The sequence below is a fragment of the Emydura macquarii genome, unplaced genomic scaffold (assembly GCF_026122565.2).
Source record: "Emydura macquarii macquarii isolate MOO-44397 ecotype Brisbane River unplaced genomic scaffold, CSIRO-AGI_Emac_v2 contig_1254, whole genome shotgun sequence".
Classification (NCBI taxonomy): domain Eukaryota; kingdom Metazoa; phylum Chordata; order Testudines; family Chelidae; genus Emydura; species Emydura macquarii.
Window position 1 is genome coordinate 1,390,385 of NW_027131391.1, and position 19,924 is coordinate 1,410,308.

The window sequence follows — 19,924 nt, forward strand, 5'->3', positions numbered from 1 at the left end:
CACTCCCAGAAGAGGTTGCAATCAAGATTACTGCTCATTTGGGGGATTTATAACATTTCAATTTTGGAATCATGTCCTAGAGATGGTAGCTAGGAAGTAAGTTCTTTTTCCATCAGTGCAAGGGCTCTTGCTTTTCCTAACACTCCTGAATAGAGTTGGTCAAAACAATAGATTAGTCAAGACGTTTTTGGACGAAAAATGCCTTTTTGATCAAAACAAAACATTTTTATGGAAAATTCTTATTTTGGTTAAAATTTTCTCATTTATCTATGAAAAACTGGACATCACTTTTTTTTGTAAAATTTGTGTGGGGTTTTTTTTGGTAAAAATCATTTTCTGTTTCTGAAAAACAAAAAGTTTAAACTTTTTTAAAAACCAAAAACCATTTTTGGAGTCAAAATTTCAGTTTTTCATTAAAAATCATCATAGGAAATTTCAACCCTGCCCAATATATTTTCAAAATATTTCCACCCAGTTCTACACTTTACAGCTGGTGCTTTTTATCCTCCAGTTGAAAAGGCGGGATAACACAGCTTCTTTGACAATTTCTGATGGCAGAATCTCATTGCGGAGAGCGCCGCAATATGCAGGATTCTAGATGTTTCTTGGTGCACTGCCTTCCATTTCAATCTGTGGCTCTTTATTTTACAGGTTAAATAAAATGGATGCCACCAATGCCCTGAGGATAATTATCAAGACTCCAAACTCTATCACCATCATCATATTTCATGGCATGGCCACATCTGAAAAGTCTGTTCAAAGGACTTGGTGTGTGTCCCGACTGGCCATGCTCCAATGTCTAGTGTTTTAGCAATCTCTCTCTTGCCCAAGATGGTTTTAACTGGCTGCTAAGAATGGTTTGGCTGTGTCCAGTACAGCAAAACGCTCAGTTTGTCAGAGAAAATAGTGGAATAAAGTGACTGCTTCAGTATCTATCAGAACACCACACTGAATCACCAGAGCTGAAACAGCTAAGCAGCCCAGAGCTCCGTGAGATGTTCGCTTCGCATAACTGAGTTATTGCTACACGAGGGCAAGCTGCTCCCAACACAGATCCAGCATAGCTTGCCAATTCTATTACAAACACAAAAGATTCAGGGTAAAGAAAAGGAGAGTATTATGGATGCCAGGTACATGGGCTTGCCAGACTCATCTGTATGCACGGCCTTACGCTCAGGTCAGAGTAGCAGCAATACAGTAAGTCAAAGCTTACTGGGACAAGCCAGCTATGATAAGTCATTTATAGAGCTCTGCTTTAGCTAATATCATTATTTCGCTACCCTTTCAAGGAAGTTTATCAGGCATCATTTGATTGCAACTCTCTTCTTGCATCTCAGCTTCAGCAAGCTGTGGAGCAGAAGCAGACGGCTCAGACCTTGTGAGCTAATCTCTGAATACCATATACCATGTCCATGAGCTATTATTTGCTAAGGCACCAACCAATCTCCTCCTTCCTAAAATACACCAGCAGTGAAAGGCAGCTTCCTGCGGCTTCCTCTTGAGCTGCTGGAGGACACATAAAATATTGTCCCTCTGCCTCAAGTCAACAGGGAAGGGTACTGGTGCACTGCTGACACAGATGTTAACAATTGAGTGACCTGGTGAACTGCACTCTCCATCCAGTAAGCTACTCACTGGAATGTCATCTCAACCCAGGAAATCAGAGGCACCTCAGGAATGTGGAGATTCTTTTCTTTTTAGAAAAGAAAGTGAGGCTCCTATAATCCTTTGCTTTGTGCACACTCTAGGGGAGGGGCTAGAGGGTTGCCTGTTAAATGTAGACAATCAAGCATCTGGTTTGGAAACCTCTGGGTCAACTTCAGGCTCTATAAGTTGCTTTTATCCTTGTCTGTTCTGCACACCGGGGTCTTCTGTGGAGCTTTGCTAAGGGAACTCTCAGCAGCAGACTGAAAAACACATCCACATCAGAGCAAGGGGAATAGAACAAGCGGAGGCGGAGGAGGGTGGAATATCAAAGCACAAGGTAACAACAACAGTGCAGATGGAGCAAAGCAACATGAGGAGGAGAGGGTAGGGATGGAACAGAGCAGCAACAAGTGGAAATGCACATAAACATGCACTCCAGTTTCCTTTCTCAAACATCTCAAACTAATTAGTCTCCTCACGTGAAAACAGCAGTGCCCGAAGGCAGTGCCTAAAAGAAACAATCACCTGCTAATGACTTGGGGTTATACCAGCTCCAAGAGAGGATGGGTTGCCAGAGCAGAGACAAAGAAAGGGTTTGACATGCTAATTCATATTAAGGCGCCTTCTGAGTGCACAACCTAAGCAGCTACCTATGGCTTTGACCTTGGCCATGGTTATGGGAAAGAACCTGGTTATTCCCTAGGAGGATTTCTCTCTCTACTGCCCCCAGAACTGTAGTAGATGAGCATAGATAGCAGGAAGAATTCAAGGATGAAGAAACACCACCAAGGTCCTAGCAGCTGGTCTGGTAGTCTACTGCAGAGCTTGCAAAATGTTATGTGTCTGTTAATACAGGGGGAGCAAGGGTTTTCTAATGGAAGAGTAAAATTTTATTAGTTTGGTCAGTATCACTGGCACGGTCAGGCTGGGCACATGGTAAGTTTTTATTAGAATTTTGCAAATGCTAGTGAAATGCACTGCCACGTGTGATTAGGGGGTCAGCAGGGGATGTGAATGCAGCAGATCATGTTTTGGTTTCCGTTTGTACAGAGCAATGTGATCTGGGTCCGTGACTGGGACTCTTAGGTGCTATCACAACACAAGTAATAAATAATAGTAGTAAATCTATAGTATGAGACAACACACTTCCTGTCCCTCTGTAATAATCCCTGTAGCTTGCTCTGGAACAAGACTGGCAGGCTCCAAAGGAAATTGTTTTCAAACAGAGGTTGGATGGTCAGGTATGACACAGGATGTCCGAGGACAGAAATATAGGGAAGAAATTTCAGGGCTCAGAGGCGCCTGGATGTCTTCCACCCCAATGGTTCCAACCTCCAAGGCAGCGTATGAATCATACTGAGTAACTGCACAGCCAATGCACCACTAGCAATCTAATTTACGCCTATGCAGTGTCACGGGGTATTTTATATAGTAAGTGAAATATGAAATTGAACTCTATTCTATGTGCCCCCAAAGGGCTCTGACACTGTCACTCTAAAATGTCAGGTTGCCATGCCAGCCTACAATCAGCTGAACAATCAGCGGGTGACACACTGCAGGTCTTGTGGGGTGCTCCGAAGTCTCATGGAAGACTGTGTGTTTGTAATATTGGTGAGGGTCATGATGTAGCCTCTAAGTGCGGAACACAAAACAATCAGCCAGCCTAGTTATGAATCTGCCCTAGTGGGGGATTTAGAATCCCATCACCTCATCCAGCCATGGAACACCACTCATCAGAGCCATGCAAAGCAATGAATGCGAGTCTCAGTGACACCAGGAAGACACACATTTTTAACCTGCCCTGAAGTTAAAGGAGCGTTGGTGGTAGTAGCTTACTCACCAGTTTCTGGAAGAGGTCTCCTACACGCTGCTGGTGACTCCACTGCTGCACTCGGGGAAAGAGCCCATCATAGAATTCTTTGTGGATCTCATACAGCTCAGGCACTTTGAAGAAAATAGTCTCAATCTGCTGACTGGTCAGTACAGGCTGAGAAGTAGTGGCAGCAGCTTTCAAAGGCTTCATGGGCTAAAAGTAGAATCAAGGAGATTGTTACTACATGCACCAAGTAAGCTTGCCTTTGTCATGTTCTAATGCATCCTTCCTATCCTGTTAAGTGATGGTCCCACTGACACATCAGTGGCTTCCTGAACACTAGACTGTACCAATTCTCTCCATGGGGTAGTTCAGCAATTCCCAGTTGACAGATTTTCCCCAGGAGCTGAATGCTGAAATTATAGTCCTTGTGCCCCTTATTTTGTCCCCTTAATCTCTATACCACTAGCTACGGGGGGACAGTGGGTGTAATAGTTAAAACAGGGAGACTAGAAGTCAGGACTCCTGGATTCTATTCCAAGCTCTGCCAATGACTCCCTGTATAACCTAGGTGAAGTCACTTTGCTTTCCTAAACCTCCATTTCTCCACCTATAAAATCAGGATAACAACTACCTACTTCACCAGGTCACTGTGAAACAGTCAGTGCTTGTGAAGCTTTTGGAAATCTTGGATGAAAGCTGCTCAGCAAGTGTGACTATTATCATGAATACTGGTGTCTGTGACAGGTACTTACCAGCAGCAGAGCTTCTAGGTGACTCAGGTAGGTTTCCTCACTGGCTAGGATTCCAGACAGGACCCATTTTCTCATCTCCAAACCCTTCTCCAAGTCTGGCTCACTCTACAGAGAAAGATGATGAAAGGAAAGGGGGGGGGGGGGGGGTTAGTCAGCATAGAAAATATGTCCTCAGAGCAAACTAAATTTACTGTATTTATGTGTAGATTAATAAAAAAATGTGACCATCTCCCAGCTTCTGTAGCAATAAAAATAATACACAGAGTTTATTTACCCAGTAACTTAGAAACTTAATGATAATTCTCCAGGAGCTTGACTTAATACTTGTTTGTGTGTGTCACTTGAAATGGACACACCCCCTATTATAGCCTGGGCTTTCCACAAGATGACCGCTTGTTTCTTTTCTGCCATTCGTTAAAGCAGTTCTCAGGCACTAACTGGTCCCAATGGTTATTCTTTTAACACGTCTATTTTATTTAGAGTGTAGGATAGTCTGCATTACTTGGGACATTCGTGCTGATTCTCTAAATGGGTTTTTCTTATCAGGATTCCGTGCAACATTACTGTTTTCACAGAGATGACCCAAAAGAGAAGAAAGTTCAGAAGAGTCATTATGGTGGCCATACATGGATAGTTTGGGGCTCAGTCGTGCCCCAGTAAATATCAGAACGGTTTTGCCTGTTGACTTCAGTGGGAATAGGATCGAGAACTACGTGAACATGACAGTAGGCTGCATTCCATAGGCTGAATGTGAGTCTTTCCATAGGTGAAAGCCAACAGAGCTCTCTTTTAGCTGGGAAACCCTCATTTTGGGTTCTGGAGTAGCCTCCCCATAGTTAAGTTTGCAGCAACAGTCCCGTTATGAGGTTGTTTTGAGCCCATATACAACTCCAAGAAACTGCAATGGATCCTATTGTTGGGTTAAGCCTGAGCAACAAACTACAATTGTTTTTTTCAAATACTTTCATTAAATTGTCTAAGCATTTTTTGAGAGAAAAAGACCTTAAAATGGTTCCTCTATGCAGTGTTTCAAAAACTGCAACATCTCTTGAAAAGAAATGGTAGATGGAAGCTGCTCTAAAGAAACGGGTAAAAATTTATACACAAGCCAGCTAAGATATGGAAGAAGAAATCTCTTGAGTTTGCACCCCCCCTTTCAGTGAAGTTCTTAGACACACCATGTATTTTGCCATCTTGAAAGGGAGTTTCTGAGGAGCTCAGGAATTTGTTATCCAGCTTCAAGGAAAAACACACCAGTGATTAGACACAGCATCTTAAATACTATACTGAGCTGGCCAGTGTGTGCGCATGTGTGCACCACTGCCCTCTACTTTACAGAATCAGAACTGCTCAACTATCTGATGATTATTTGTTTCTCATATTGCAGGAATGCCTAGGAGCCTTACCATGGACCATTGGGCTAGGCACGGTACAAACACAGAACAAAAACATAGGTCTAAGACTTTTAACAGATTTTCTTCAACCTAAGAGGAAGGGACCAGTGCCTTTGGATGACCAGAGCTCTCTCTTGGCTGTACCTGAGAAGCTCCCAGTGGCCCAAATTTGCAATATAAGTTCATGCATGAAGCTTCTGCGTGGCCAAGGGTTTCTACAATATTTACAAGTAACTTTACAAAAAACGTTAAAAACCCATCACTGCTTCCATCTTTCTCCTGTGGCGAATGGCATGATTGGTCCCTCTTTGGAAACTGGTACCTTACTGACATGCCACCGTAATTCTCACCAGACGACACAGTGAAGACAGAGTGCAGGACTCTGAGAAACCAGACCCAATCTGTAAGCAGGGATTTGCAAAGCTGCTGAATAGGAGCAATATCATGAACTTCGTATAGACAAAGACAGTCAGATTCTGATGAGTCCTTTAAATCCCTTTTAAGTTAACCCAAAAAATATTGCTATAGATTTACTGTCACACAGAGTTTTCCTTCCAGCTCTAGAAATCCCTATTTTCTCATTCATATGAACAAGCTCGGATTTCTAGCAATCCCTACTGGGCATCCTGAGATGGTAAAGATGGCGGTTCCTTGTTTGATTGTTATATATATATATATATATATATATATATATATATATATATATATAAATAGAGAGAGAGAGAGAGAGAGAGAGAGGAGTGGTTTTTAATCTCTTTTATGTAACCAGCAACTCCTGTCCCCTTTCAGTTCTATCCGGCCCAAGTGGCCTGGCTGCCTCGGGCTACAGTGCAGCAGCTGCATCAGGAAACCCCAGGGGAATTGAACCTACAGCCACAGAGCATATTCAAGGTTTCTAGGGCAGTCCCTGAAATTTACACAGATTCCTGGAGCTCATTCAGCTGATCTGCTGCTGCTCCTGCTGCTGTCAGGGATCAATAAGACACCATGTTTCTTCTGTCTTGGTTGTGCTGCTGCTCATTATTTCCCTCCTGAGAGCTGATGATCCAATGCACATTTCCTGCTGAGGAAGCCCTGCTTTGACAGTTTTATCTAGTACCTTACTGAGTGGGCAGCTCTCACCGCCAGAAGCGCATCAGGATCCAGCTCCAATCCCTCTTCACCCTCCGAGGGGGACTGCATCCTCCACTCTTTATATCCCGCTCACGGAAACGTACTCTGAGCCCAGGAAAGTCACAGGGAGTTTGGTACCAGTCTTCAGCAGGCACAGGAACAGGCAGTTAGTTTTGATCATTCAACTGCTTTCCCATCTGCAGAACTGGAAATGGTCTCACCCACTCATCAGTGGTGAGTCAAAGTGGTGAGCAGGCGTGCACAAGAACGCCACGCCCCTCTCCCGCACAGAAGTAAAGAGGCAGAGCAGGGAGACACACACCAATTCCAAGAGCACTCTTTGCTCTGCCTGGTGCACCTAACAAACAAGGGGAGTGCCCCTGTGACCAGAGCTTCACTCCTTGCCTTGCTTCCGCATTCCAGGCAGAGAAAGAAGTGGAATGCCCAGCACCTAGGGATGGAAGAACAGCCCCCTGCCACACATGGAGGAGAGAAACATCTGCTAGGATTATGAACTCCTTCCCTCACTCCCACTCACTGGGAGAAGGAAATCAAGAGTCTGAGCACACACAGCTGTTGCAGAGATATGGGAGTAGGCCCCACATTTACCAGACTCACATTGGCCAAGCGGCAGCACTCTTATTAGATGAAGTGCTGTCAAAGATGGGGAGTCATCAGCAGATTCAGCAGCAGCACATGGCGGAAAGCACAGTTTATTCCCTGCCTGGCTGCTGGGGAGGGGTGGATGGTGGGCTTCCTCTGAGGTTGGCTTAGCCCATGTTTCACTTGTAGGTGTCCAGCAAGCATCCTGATTCTTCTATCCCTCCCTCTTTTCCTCAGCGCTCTCCCCCTCCTCAGTCACCCTCCTCCACAAATTTAAAAATAAATTCATCTCATAAGAGCATCTCGTGGCAGCAGTCAGAGCCCATCTGTCTGTCATGGGCGCGTGCTCTCTGTGAAGCTCTGCACCAAGTCAGCTCTGAACAAGTTTGTTGTAATCAGTGCTCTGCTCCTGCTCTTCAGGAGCTGCAGGCAAAACATGGCGGAGGGAGGGGAAGCACTGATTAGAATAAGAGCTTCAGGAGCATGGGATGCCAGCAGCCCTATTCACAGGCTGCTGTCTCCTCTACAGCAGGACGGTGCAGCAAGCTCTCCTGGGGATTTAAAAGCTGATAGGTTGGGTCGCTGCCATTGGTGCAATCCTGCAACCTGAATCCAGGCCAGTCTGAGTGGTTAAAAGTGCTGGATAATACTAGCCCTGCGTATGTTGGCACAGGGCCATGGCTGTTTTGAATGTGTTTACAACTTGTCTAAGTACTTTAGTTTACTAACCAGGTTGGCATTGCATGTTGTATTCAATTACTGCAAGCCTGGGATTCACCAGCTCCAAGGATTAGACAGATACAGCTCTTCCCAAATCTGTTTAAAGGGCTCAGGGCTTTTTGGCTGTTGTTTAAAACAGCAATAATCATTTTATTGTACATATTGGGAGCGTACGGATTAAGAATCTGGAAACACGATGAATAAGATTTTACAAAGCAGACCCAGCTGGCATCTCCCTTTGAAGGGAAATGTTGCCTCTGAGTGGGTGTATTAAAGGGATCTTTAAATCTCTCCCCACCCTCTGATAGAGTGTTTTCGGAAACCACGCAATTAGCATGTTCAAAGAAGAAATTTCCAGCAAGGACGGGTCTGAGTCTTAGAGAGAGGCTGGCAACCTGCACAGGGAAAAATTTATTAATTATGATTTTTAAAATGTAAATATCATGGGAGGCTTCTGTTTAACAGGCTGGAAGTGCCTCATTGTTTGGTAGATCTTAAACAGGGAAGGATTCTGTAACCAGGCCAGCCCTACTTCATGCAAGGAGGGCTGAGCGGGAGCAGGGAAAGGAACCAACATTATTTATAACATCAATGCTGTGTGTGCCAGTTATCCTCAGGAAGGGCTTGTACACCCAGGCAAACCCATTAAATAGCAGACAGAAAGAAAAAGTCAGAGAGGAAAAGGCTGGGGGGGGGGGGGTGGAGGGGTAACAGAAAGTGAAGACGGGAGAGAGATCACCAACAAACAACACTGGGAAGGAGATAAAAAAAAGACAAGGAGAAGGAATGAAAATGTATGAGGGAAAATGACAGAATGAAACAGGGAGAAAGGGGGAGGGAGCAGAATTGGAGGTGCTGGGGAAATAGGGGGATGGATGTGCAGACAGAGGCAGAGCAAAGCCATAGGGCTGTGCTAGAGACAAGTTCCTCTGAGCCGGGTACTGATGCAGTTTCAGAAGTCACCTTGCTTTTTCTTCGCTGACAGATCCCACCAGCTCAATACGCCAACCTGAGTAGGAGGTGGCATGCCTGTTAACCCCTCCCTTATAACAAGGAACAAGGTCTGTAGGAAGAGAAACTGGTGTGTTTTGCCCCAGGTGTCCCACAGCAGGAAGTGGAGTCAACAGTTGGAAGCAGATCAGGTGGGATAGCCTGCCACCTACCCATACTGCTGGAGGATATCCTCTGACTCTCATGAAATGCCAGCTAGACTGGTGCAGTGCATCTTTTCAGTGACTGTCACCCAGAGTGAGGCTGCTTTGGTAATTTGCAGTAAAGGACTTTTGAAATCATGGAAGGCAGAGTTCTACATTAAGCCAACTTCATAAAAGGGAGTTCCAATTCCTGACACTACTAGTTTCCAGAAGTCCAGCTCTGGTTATATTGGCAGAGCAGTCAAAGTTCCGGATTATTTAAACACAGAAGTGTAGCCTTACACAGTAACTTCAGTGTTCTTCCTAGCTCTCACCTTCACCAGGCTTTGGGGAATTTAAAACCCTCTGCTTCCTGCTTGAGCTCAGGACTGGTGAATCACAAAAGCAGGAGGAAAACAAAGGCTGGAGATTACATTGTTTTTAAATTAAAGAACTATTTAAGATCCCTAAGCATTCACAGAGGGGCAGGACTTTACACACTTTGGGGTGGAAATTTTTTACCCCGCCAAGACCTGAATCCAGGCCCTGTGCTTGCTATTTATTATATGCAGAGCAACAACAGGGTGCTAGGCACTTTGAGACAGATGGGAGGACCTGAGAACCTAAAGACTCAATGCACAAATGAAAGATGAGGCACCAGACTGAATAGGAGGATAGCGTGATGGATCCAGAGCAAGCAAAGAGGGCTGGCTGTCAAGGCTGCACTTCTGAGCTCCCCAAAGAGCACAGAGCAGACAGTTCAAAGGGGAGGCTGACATAGGTGCCCAGAAGAGGAAAAGCAGAGATATAGGCACCAGTGGAGGAAAAGGGATCTAAAGGCTGATGGGAGGGGAAATTACCATAGGTCAGTTGAAGCTGCCAACACTCTATCCAAGGGTTAAAGTCTAGCTCCCCCTACTAGGCTAATGCAGAGAGAGAGCGCTTCCCTGCTTTGGAGAAAACCTGCTCCCCCAGAGCTTCTGCTGCTCCTCTCTAGTTGGCAGTGGGAGAGCAGGGGGAGGTCAAGCCTGGCTAGGAAACAGCTGTGGCTTTCCCTGCCAGGAGGTGGGTACCACAGCTGCACCAGACCAGTGAAGAGGAGCTATCCCAGCTGGGAGTCCCCATTCACTGCCTAGCTTCCTCTTTCTACAGCAGTGGTCTCCAAACTTTTGGGGTCGTGCCGCCCCCTCCCCGGCCCCCCAAGAGCCACAATTGGGGGTTGGGGCTAGAAGCGGGGCCAAAGCCACAATCAGGGGCTGGGAGCCAGGGTCTGAGCTGCGGCTGCGGGCCCAGGGCCACAAACGGGGCCAGGAGCCGGAGTCAGCCAGGAACGGGGCCCGAGACCACATCTGGGAGCTGAGGCTGCGGCTACAGCCAGAGTGTGGGGCTGGAATGGAAATGGGGCAGAGCGGTGCTTCCTCCCCGCCCCTGCGGGCGCTGGCCCAGGCCCACTGCACGCCCCATAGATTTCTCCACGCCCCCCTAGGGGGCACACAGCCCACAGTTTGGGGACCTCTGTTCTACAGGGAAAGAAGGCCAGGAGTTACTCACCCAACTCGACACTCCCACCCCTTATAATGCGGGAGAGAAATAATCCAAGAGATTCAATTTGATATAAAACTGATCTAAATATACAATAAATGGATGTTTTTAATTTTCCTGGCGGCATCACGCCTGCCCCCAGCCCCACATTGTCTTTACATCCCTCCATACCCTCCACTGCAGGAGCAGTTTGGATGTGGAACACCAGGGACATGACCCTACTCAGCTCCACACACTGCATGCTCACACTCCCAGACCCTGTGCGTGTCTGGCTGGGGCCCTGCTTGGAGACAAAGTTTTTACAGAGATTTCTTCTCGTCCCTGTTCCCTTCCCCTTGCTTCCTTCCTTCCCTTCACCTCAAGAGGATGCAACACTCGCTCCATCATAACAAGACCCCCAATAGCCACCACCAAGACTGGAGAATTCCCTCATCCCATCCTGACCGGCTCTGAGCTCGACCCCTTCCTGTACTCCTCTATGCAGCAACAAACCCCCCAGTTTGAATCCCAAGCTGTCAGAACGCTCCTTTTTAGAGACATATGCCACCAGCTACCCCAACACTCCCATACGCCCCAAGGTAAACTCCTATTATGCTGACCTACTCCCAGCTGCTGACTCGAGTTCCCGCTCCCAGGTGCATACGCAACCTCTATATTATAGGCAAGGCCGGTAGAACTGCCTATTATTAAGTTTGTTCCACATTTCATATTATTATATCCTGTTTTCAGCTGCTTATAACTTTGCCAAACGTAAACCATTTGGGCTGAAATTTTCAATAACACCTGTATGCTTTAGACTGAAAATTTCCAAAAAGTTTCAGACAAAATGATTCAGCAGTTTTCAAGGGTAAAGCTAAGAAAAACTCCCCCACATTGTTTTGCAATGTTAAAAAAAGTTCTAGCAACCTTTTTTTTTTTTGAGAAGCTCGAGTGCCCCCAATGTTCTAGAGCAGGGACTTGAAATTTGGCAGGGGGGTGGCCTTTCTGTCAGGGATGTGCCTTGTGCTATTCCTGTCAAAATCCACCCAAATTTGACCTTTGAAAAAAAATCTCAGTTCACACTTGCTCAGTAAGGATTTCTTAGAATTTAGCAGCAAAGATTTCCAAAGATTCTGTACACAAAGAACATGCTCTAATTCCTCACAGCTCTCCTGCAGGCCAGAGAGTGTGTGCACCATCTCCTCACAGCAACTAAGCAAGCCCCATCTCCAGTCCCCACAGCTCCTACACGTGACAGGACTGTGCTTGCACCTTCCACCTCCTCACAGCTGCTCCTGGCTAGGGTGGGGCCAGACACTGGAATTGAGAGCAGGGCATCTGTCTCTTCTGTACTCTCTCTCCCCGAAGGTTCTCAGGCAGCATGGAGGAGGAAGTCACCTGCCTCAAATACAAATGGGACAAGAGTCAGATCCTGGGATTGGGGTGACAGAAAGGAATAGATTAGGCGGAGACGCCTGGTGAGATTGCCACTGGAGGGTGGAGGGAGAAAAAAACCTGTGACTGGAAACAGGCGGAGAGTGGAGATGAAAAGTGGATGGGTAAATAGAGTGGAAATGAGAGCTGGGGGACAGGGAGGGGAGATTGTGATGGGCTGGGCAAGGAGACCAGGAGTGGGGTATGGATAGGGGAGACTGTTACTGGATGGACAAGAAGGCTGGGACTGATAACCAGCGAGAGAGAGAAACTTGGGGGACTGGAGAATTTGTAAAAGTTATCCCAGACACCAGTGACAATCAGGCAGAAAGAGAAGAAACATCTTCTCCTCTTATAGAGGAGAAAGCTTCTGTTTACACACAATCTTCTGGTTGTCAGCGACTGTGGGAAAGGAAATACAGGAGGTGCATGTGACAGCTTTAAAGGCTAATGGTCAAATGGGTTTTATGTGCTTGCTTCAGTGCACTACCTTGGGAACTTAAAACATCGTTACAGTGACACCTCTTCTACTGCAGTTGCAAGTGCAACCATGATGACAAGTAACTTTGCAATTTGCAGTAACAAGGGAATTAATGCGACTGTAAAATATTGTAACAGGATTAAAATTAACCTCTTAATCCCTGCAGCTGACACTTCTTCACATGTGCTGGCAGCAATATGTGCAGATTACTTACAGTGCAATGAGGGTCATTTTAAGGAGTTTTAGTTGCAGCTAGGGTCTGGAGTTTGAGGAAGTGCTGGTGCCTCTTTCTCAGCAATTTTACTGCTATAGACTGGAACTAACCATAATTAACACAGCCATCAACTCATCTATGAAGCAATAGGCACAAGCAGACTTTCCCATACTCTATTTATAACAAGCCACTTTGCCATCAGCCCCTGCAGCAAATGGTCATTTTAGGAAGTAACTCTACCACTGATGCATGTTAGCACCCTTCCCACCAGAATGACATGACCCAGCTGCTCCAGGAGGATATTCCAGGGCTGTCACAGAAATGCCCTCATTGGGATTTTCTGTCACAGCTTTCACATCCTTTCAGTGAAATTTTTTCTGTCTTTTCCCCCCCATATTTAAATTTCTGTAATAAAGAAATCCAAGAACTCAAGTATGAATGGAAGCATCGTTCTTTATGGGTAATACTGTAGTGACACTGAGTGTGACAGGGTTACACTCAGCTCAGCTTTACCTATCCTCCTGAACAGGTGCTCCAGAAAGGACTGCAAATGGACAGCTTGGGAGGCAGGATGGTAACGCCTTTTGGAAAGTTGGGTTCTGCACCCAGAGTCACAGGACAGGGTGGAACGCCAGGCTGGGGAATTTTCCATTGCTCCTCTTTGCTTAAGTCAATAATTCATTTTGATTTCTGGTTATAAACATTACATTTGGAAGGAAACCCTTGCTGTCTGCAGCTGTGTTTCATTTTTGCTGGGTCACATTGAACTAACAGTTAAATGTTACTAAATTAAGAGTTAATTACCCATATGGTTATCGGGAGGGCGTGGGGAATTATTAAATCTCTCAGGTTAAAAAAACCCTCCCTCCTGGAAGCATTTATACAATGGTACAATGGACCCACTCAGCTCTAAGGGTTATTGCAGGTGGTAACATGAGCAGCTACTTGAGTGCACACAGTACTTTTTTTCAATGAGAAGCAGCTACTTCATATGCACTATCACCACACTTCAGAGCTGAACTGCTTGGGAATTTTAATTCCAGTTGTCCTCCAAGCTTCAAAAGTAAATGGACTTGACTTTACTTGTCAAAGCCTGAAAGTTACCTGAGCAAAGCTCACTCCAATCCAATCTCTCCTGTTCCTCCCCCTCCCCCCCTGATTTTTTTGGGGAGGGGGTAACAAATCATAATTACCATCTGCTTCCTCAGCATGTCTTCTTACAGTGTTTGGTCCAAGACCTTTTCTAAAAGCATCAGACGGTATTTAGAGATTGATACTGCATCCCTTATTCACTAAGTAATCTCACTGATTCAACAGGCTTACCCACAGAAGTGAGGCTCAACTCTTGTGCCCTAAATTTGGACACAGATATTGCAAATCCGTGAAACATGGAATTAACACTTGAAAGCCACTTTAACCTTAAATGTTCCATTCCTATCTCAAGTCAATCAGTCCTTCTTCCCAGGTCCATGATCCCATGCGACACACACACACACATACGCCATGCTGATTCCATGCTTAAAGACAGTAAAAAGAACTCACTGATTTTGTGGACTCCAAAGACCCCGAAGAGAGAGTATCTCGGCTGCCCCGACTCTTGGAACTGAGATGGGGTGAGGAAGATGGTGAGTCGTCAATGTAGGGCATCATGTCATGGTGTCGCCGCTGCTCTTCAGCACGGTCTGCATCATAGGCGTAGCTAGGTGGTGTTCCACTGAATGAAGCATCTGTAGAGAAAAAGCTTAGCTTAAAAAAAAAAACTGGGAAGGAGAGAAGAATAGGCCAAGTCCATTCCCTGCTCCCAACAAGGACACATGCTTGTCAGGATTCAGCAAATCCACAATTATTGAGAGCGAGATACAGATCCATCCTAGGCTTAAGTGTAACAAACTCCCACTTGTTAAATAGACATCCTGATCCACTCATTATTAACTCTGGGAAAGAAAACCTTTCCTGATATCTAACATATCTAATGCATATCTAACCTATCTAATATCTAATGCTTCTTTACTTAATCACAGTTCATACCCTTGGCTTTTGCCCTTATTGCATAATGTTACATCTTAATGCATCTATGCTTAATGCATAATGTTCTTTAAAATGTTAAAGAATCCCTAGCAAGGTTTTTGTGGAGTGCCATCCGTGGGGCGCCAATCCATGATTACGTCTCTCAGTGCCTCATTTTCATAAGATGAGCATGATGGGTCAAGGTCAATGAATCTTGTCCATTTAGCACAACCAATACAGATGATGCCTCCATGAATGTCAGCAATGATATAGACTTCATAAACTGACATATACGACAGTGGAAATCCAGGGTTTCTCCAGACCTCTCAGCAACAGGAAGACTAGGAATGAAAGGTCTTAAGAGCAAATGACAAACGTGTGAGAACCTCTGCAGAAAAGGCAGATGGCAGAACTGATGTTTGCATCCTGTGCTGGATGAGGACAGGAGGCAGCTTTAAGTAGAGTGTGAAGAACACACACTGAACACGTTGCTCTATGTCTCTGCTGTAGCCTAATAATGCTCTCTGATCACTCGGCACATACAAATGTGCACAAAGAGTGAAATTCACTACTGTGAAGAGGGCCAGCGCAAGACCTATTTGATTGAAGAGAAAGCCAAGCCATAGAGCTTGAGTGGTACACACAGGTCTTCTACTGATGGTCTGCACAGGGCTCAATTTCCTATACCTGAAACTGCTCAGAAGTGTCCCTGTGTGGACTAGAATATTTAAACATGGGTTATTGAACATGAGACCTGAAGGTGCAGGGTTACATCTTATTCCTCCCACCGGCATTTATTGCCCTCCTTTTACAAGGCTATTGAGGGGGGAAATGGTACATTGCAAAAGAATAGAGAAAATTTCTATAAATCAGCACGCACTGTAACAAGGGGAGCCCAATGCAAACAATGTCATGTGAAGTGAATAACTCTAGTTTTAGATACCACATAGAAGACAGATCCTTCTGTTCTGGAGGTATGAGGAGCCCAACATGTACATTAAATACAGGCTGGAATACAAATGGGACTAAGTTGGACTCTTTTCCACAAAAATATTTAGATTCTGACAAAGTAATGAGCACCAGCAACTAACAAACATGCCCAGTAATCCCCTTCTACCTCTGACCTCCATGATGTGTAAGAGTAGCATTTTACAAACCACCTTCTGCCCTTACAGTCATCTCCACAGAGTCATCACCTCGGAGGTACAAAACAAAACAACCCCACCCACCAACACGCACATGCAAAAGGACACTTGAGATGGTCCTGAGCCTATAAAACTGGACAGCTGAAAGTGTGTACTAAGTACTCCTCCAGATTTCCCACAAGCGCTACCTCAACAAAAGGAATGATCCTGGGAAAACCTGGACAGGTGACAACCCTACATCTTCAAGAAAGTGTGACTACTTCCAGCAAAGGATGAGCACTCTGTGTGAGAGACAGAGTAAACCTGTAGAGCTGAGCGGCTTGTTCAGGAGGGGGGAGCTAGTCTGGGGAATTTATACAAATGATACACTTAAAACCCAACAAACCAACTGTAGAGACGAACCTCTGTATGGATTTTTCCAACACCAGCCAGTTAAATGATTATAGGGTCTGAGGCCTGGGCCTTGTATGTCCTCACAGGCCCATGACAAAGTTATTTTAATAAAACTGAGTGGCCTTGAACTACCAACACCCTTGTGGTGCTATCTTGAGCTCCCAAAGTCCCTGGAGTTCCCTGGCAGCTTTTCTAGACTGTGCAAGAACCACAGGACTGAAAATAAAAGCAAACACATGTTCTTTGGGAGGGGCCTTTGCCTAGAGGCCTTCTAGAGTTCCCTGGTGGCCAAGCATATGACCCCGTAGAATTGGTCTGGACAATGGCTTCCTGGGAGGAAAGTGTATAAATATGGTTGATCAGGAACATCAGTGGGAGTTAGAGTCCATTCCCTCTCAGAGGCCGCTGTGAGCCAATCAAATGCCTCCCTGGAATTTTCAAGCGCCCTCTGGCCACAGGCTGGACAGAGAAGGCAGCACAAATCCCCACACAATGCAGCTTTTTTAACTACAAAGATAATTTGGGTAAGGATTCAGGCCTGCAGGGTCTTCACTCAACCACCAGGGAACTTTCAGGGACTGAGACTGGTAACAGAGCTATAGATACAAAGGAGGGATGCTGGCTTCTCCCATCATTGTAGCATATATTTCTGTATAGCATCTATCACCGTGGTATCTAAACACCTCTAATGAAGTTATGTTTTTCCAGGGATGTGGCCCTTATACAGTTTTCTAGCCTGACAAGTTTGCAAAATACTGTTATTTAGAGTCTAAGACTAGTATTATCCAAATAGAATATCAGTCTCTCTAACCCCATCTTCCTGCCTTGATTAGGCAAAGGTACTTTCTCCCTCAAAAGTTTCTTCAACCCACTCAGAATCACACTGGTCTCTCTGACACACACATGCAGAGGTGAGATTGTGCTGCTATGCAGAGCTGGAGGCAGGAATATTTCTTCTATTCCCCACAGTCACACTTGATAATCTGCAGTCTACTCCATCACTGCTTGCAGCAGAGCGGACTCCAACCTTTTGGTACAAGCCTTTCTGCTAATTTATTTTAGATTGAATTATTGTACTCTCTCTACCCTGCACTCTAGGGAATGGTCTCCACACCTCGGACCTTCTGAACTCAGCCTCACACTGCAAGGGAAAGACCTCTCTCTTTACCTAAAGAAGAAGGCAAGGCACAGAACTGGGACTCTGGAGAGCCGATGTCTGTTCTCAGCTCTACCACAGAATTCATGGGTCACCTTGAACAATTCACTTAACCTCTTTGTATCTCAGCTTCCCCACCTGTAAAATGGGGATAATACTGCCCTCTCTCCCTTCCTTGTAGGAGTTTCAATCCATTAGCATTCACAGCGTGCTCAGAGAGCTGCAGACAGAAAGCACTATACAAATACAAAATATTACTATTCCTATCTATTCTAGTTTACTATCCTACCTCTCTTTTCTACTGTTCATTCTGGACACAGGGTCCAAACCCACCTGCATAGTTTTCCACCATCTCAGGGCAGGAGGAGCGTTCTGGTTTTACTCCTCATGTGAGATGCAGCATGTTGCTATACTCAGAGACCCCTTAGAGAATGCCTGATACTGATAACGGAGGCAGATTTGTCTCTCTTTCACTGTGATTAAAAGGACTGTTGTTGCTAGGGAAACTAGATTACTCAGATCCTCAGAACCGCGACCAGCACAACATGGCTCAGACTGTGAAGCTTTGAAGCCCTCTCCACAAGGGTGGAAAGGGTGTTGAGCAAAGAGGCTAAAGCCAGGAGCATAGATACTTTCAGCTGCTCTGGATGCTGTTACTTAAGTGACAAAAGGAGGCAGCAGCTATGCTGCCCATGTAAGAAAGTCAGGTTTCTTCCCCAGTGTCTCAGGGAGTCATAGCTTGGTGAGGGCACCCCTTCACACAGTCAGCCAGGGGAGTGGCAGTGTCACCTCGAACACAGACATTCGCACATTCCACTGAGATTCAGTCCATTTTGTTTGTCTTGCTCAGCTCTCTGTATCTGAAAGGTACAGCAGCCAGGGAGAGGGGGTGTGAGCAGCAGGGTCTGTCAGCCACCCCTTCCCACCAGATCCTCACAAGTCTGCCTAGAGACAACAAGGCCCAGGAGGTCCCCAATCAAATCACTGTCGGGGTCTCTCCTCCCCAATTCAACGGACAGCCTATCAAAGACCCCTGCCCACTCAGAAGAGTGGAAGCAGCCACGGAGCATGGAGATGAGCCTTCACAGCATCCTGTAGCAGCCAATGCCTCCTCATTCACATCCCGTCTGATTACCCTGAGGACTCCAGAGGCGAGAAGGTGGCCTACCAGCCTACCTCCCCCACTTCCACATACTGGAGACATGCCTTGAAGGGCTACTGGGTGGGCTACAAAAGTCCTTGCTGCTACTCAATTCATTCCATGAACCCAGGACACTGGCCTTCATCACCACAAAGTGGCTTAATCGGCTTAATTGACACTCATCTCACCTGCTTTCCAACTGATCTGATGAGTCTGCATTGCTTCCCCCAAGCATCCGTCTTCATCCCTCTGACCGGTGTTTCTATCCTGTGCTCTCTCTCTCCTCTATGCCAGCCATCAGCCTATCCATCTCCCAGTCCTTCTCCTCTTCCAATCTCTCCTGTTCTCTTCATGCCCTCTCATTTCCTTCACTCACTTCTCAATTCCATGCCCCCTTCCTTCTGAGCACATCAACATTTAGGTACTGAATGTGATCTTTAAGTGATTAACGTAATAAAATTAGATAGCTGCATGCTCTTATTGTTATCTTTGTCCTTTCCACCGCCAGTGCCCTCTTCTATTATTTGCTCTGCTCATTCTTTCCTCAGGTCTGTGATTCGACTGCAAGCCCTTCAGGTCAAGGACCTAGTCTTACTCAAGGGGAAATAATATGAAAATAAAAAATGGGTCTTTAAAAATCAGCTTCATCTTATCTGGGACCACAAACGACTAAAACATGTCTATCATACTTGTACAGTTAATTTATGGTTTCTCTACAGGACAGAGTTAAGGTTCCTTAGGAACTTCAACTGTGCACTACCATATCTTAATATAGCTAGATTTCTTTCAAGTTTAACCTTAACTCTGAATTTCTTGGGTTATAACACTTGGTTTTGGGATATCAACAACATCCCTGTAATGCTTTTTGCTCTAAAGTTACTAGTCTGTACTTTCAACCTTAACTCCATCTTTAGATAATATTTTGTCTAGCAATAAACAATAGTACACCTTCACACAATTTTTCTTACACTTATTTCTTGTTGCAATGCAAGCTGCTTGCAGACTGGTGTGGGATTCAAATTCAGCACTCAGCCTCCGCATGAATGACTGGATGTGGCTGGCCAACCCCATGTTCTGTGAATGCAGCTGTGAAATGTGCTAGGGAGGATCATGAAGCACTTTCAGGAGTAAAATTAAGCATTTTGTTTGTTTCCCTAGCATCCTCCTGGCCTCCCTCCCATAAATACAGGAGGAAGGGCTGACGGTATTCAAGGCTGGTCTACACTGAAAAGTTAGGTCGGCCCTGCTGCGTCA

The 19,924-nt window shown here is 45.6% G+C and overlaps 1 protein-coding gene across 1 annotated transcript in view; it reads right to left on the reverse strand.

Annotated features, from left to right (window-relative positions):
• Positions 1-19,924, reverse strand: part of BCR (BCR activator of RhoGEF and GTPase) — a 119,664-nt gene that overhangs the window by 47,886 nt on the left and 51,854 nt on the right. Inside the window, exons 2-4 of the mRNA XM_067550010.1 lie at positions 14,371-14,555; positions 4,216-4,320; positions 3,488-3,673 (exon numbers count right to left, since the gene is read on the reverse strand). Coding sequence (XP_067406111.1) covers positions 3,488-3,673; positions 4,216-4,320; positions 14,371-14,555 — 476 coding nt within the window. The remainder of the gene's footprint in view (positions 1-3,487; positions 3,674-4,215; positions 4,321-14,370; positions 14,556-19,924) is intronic.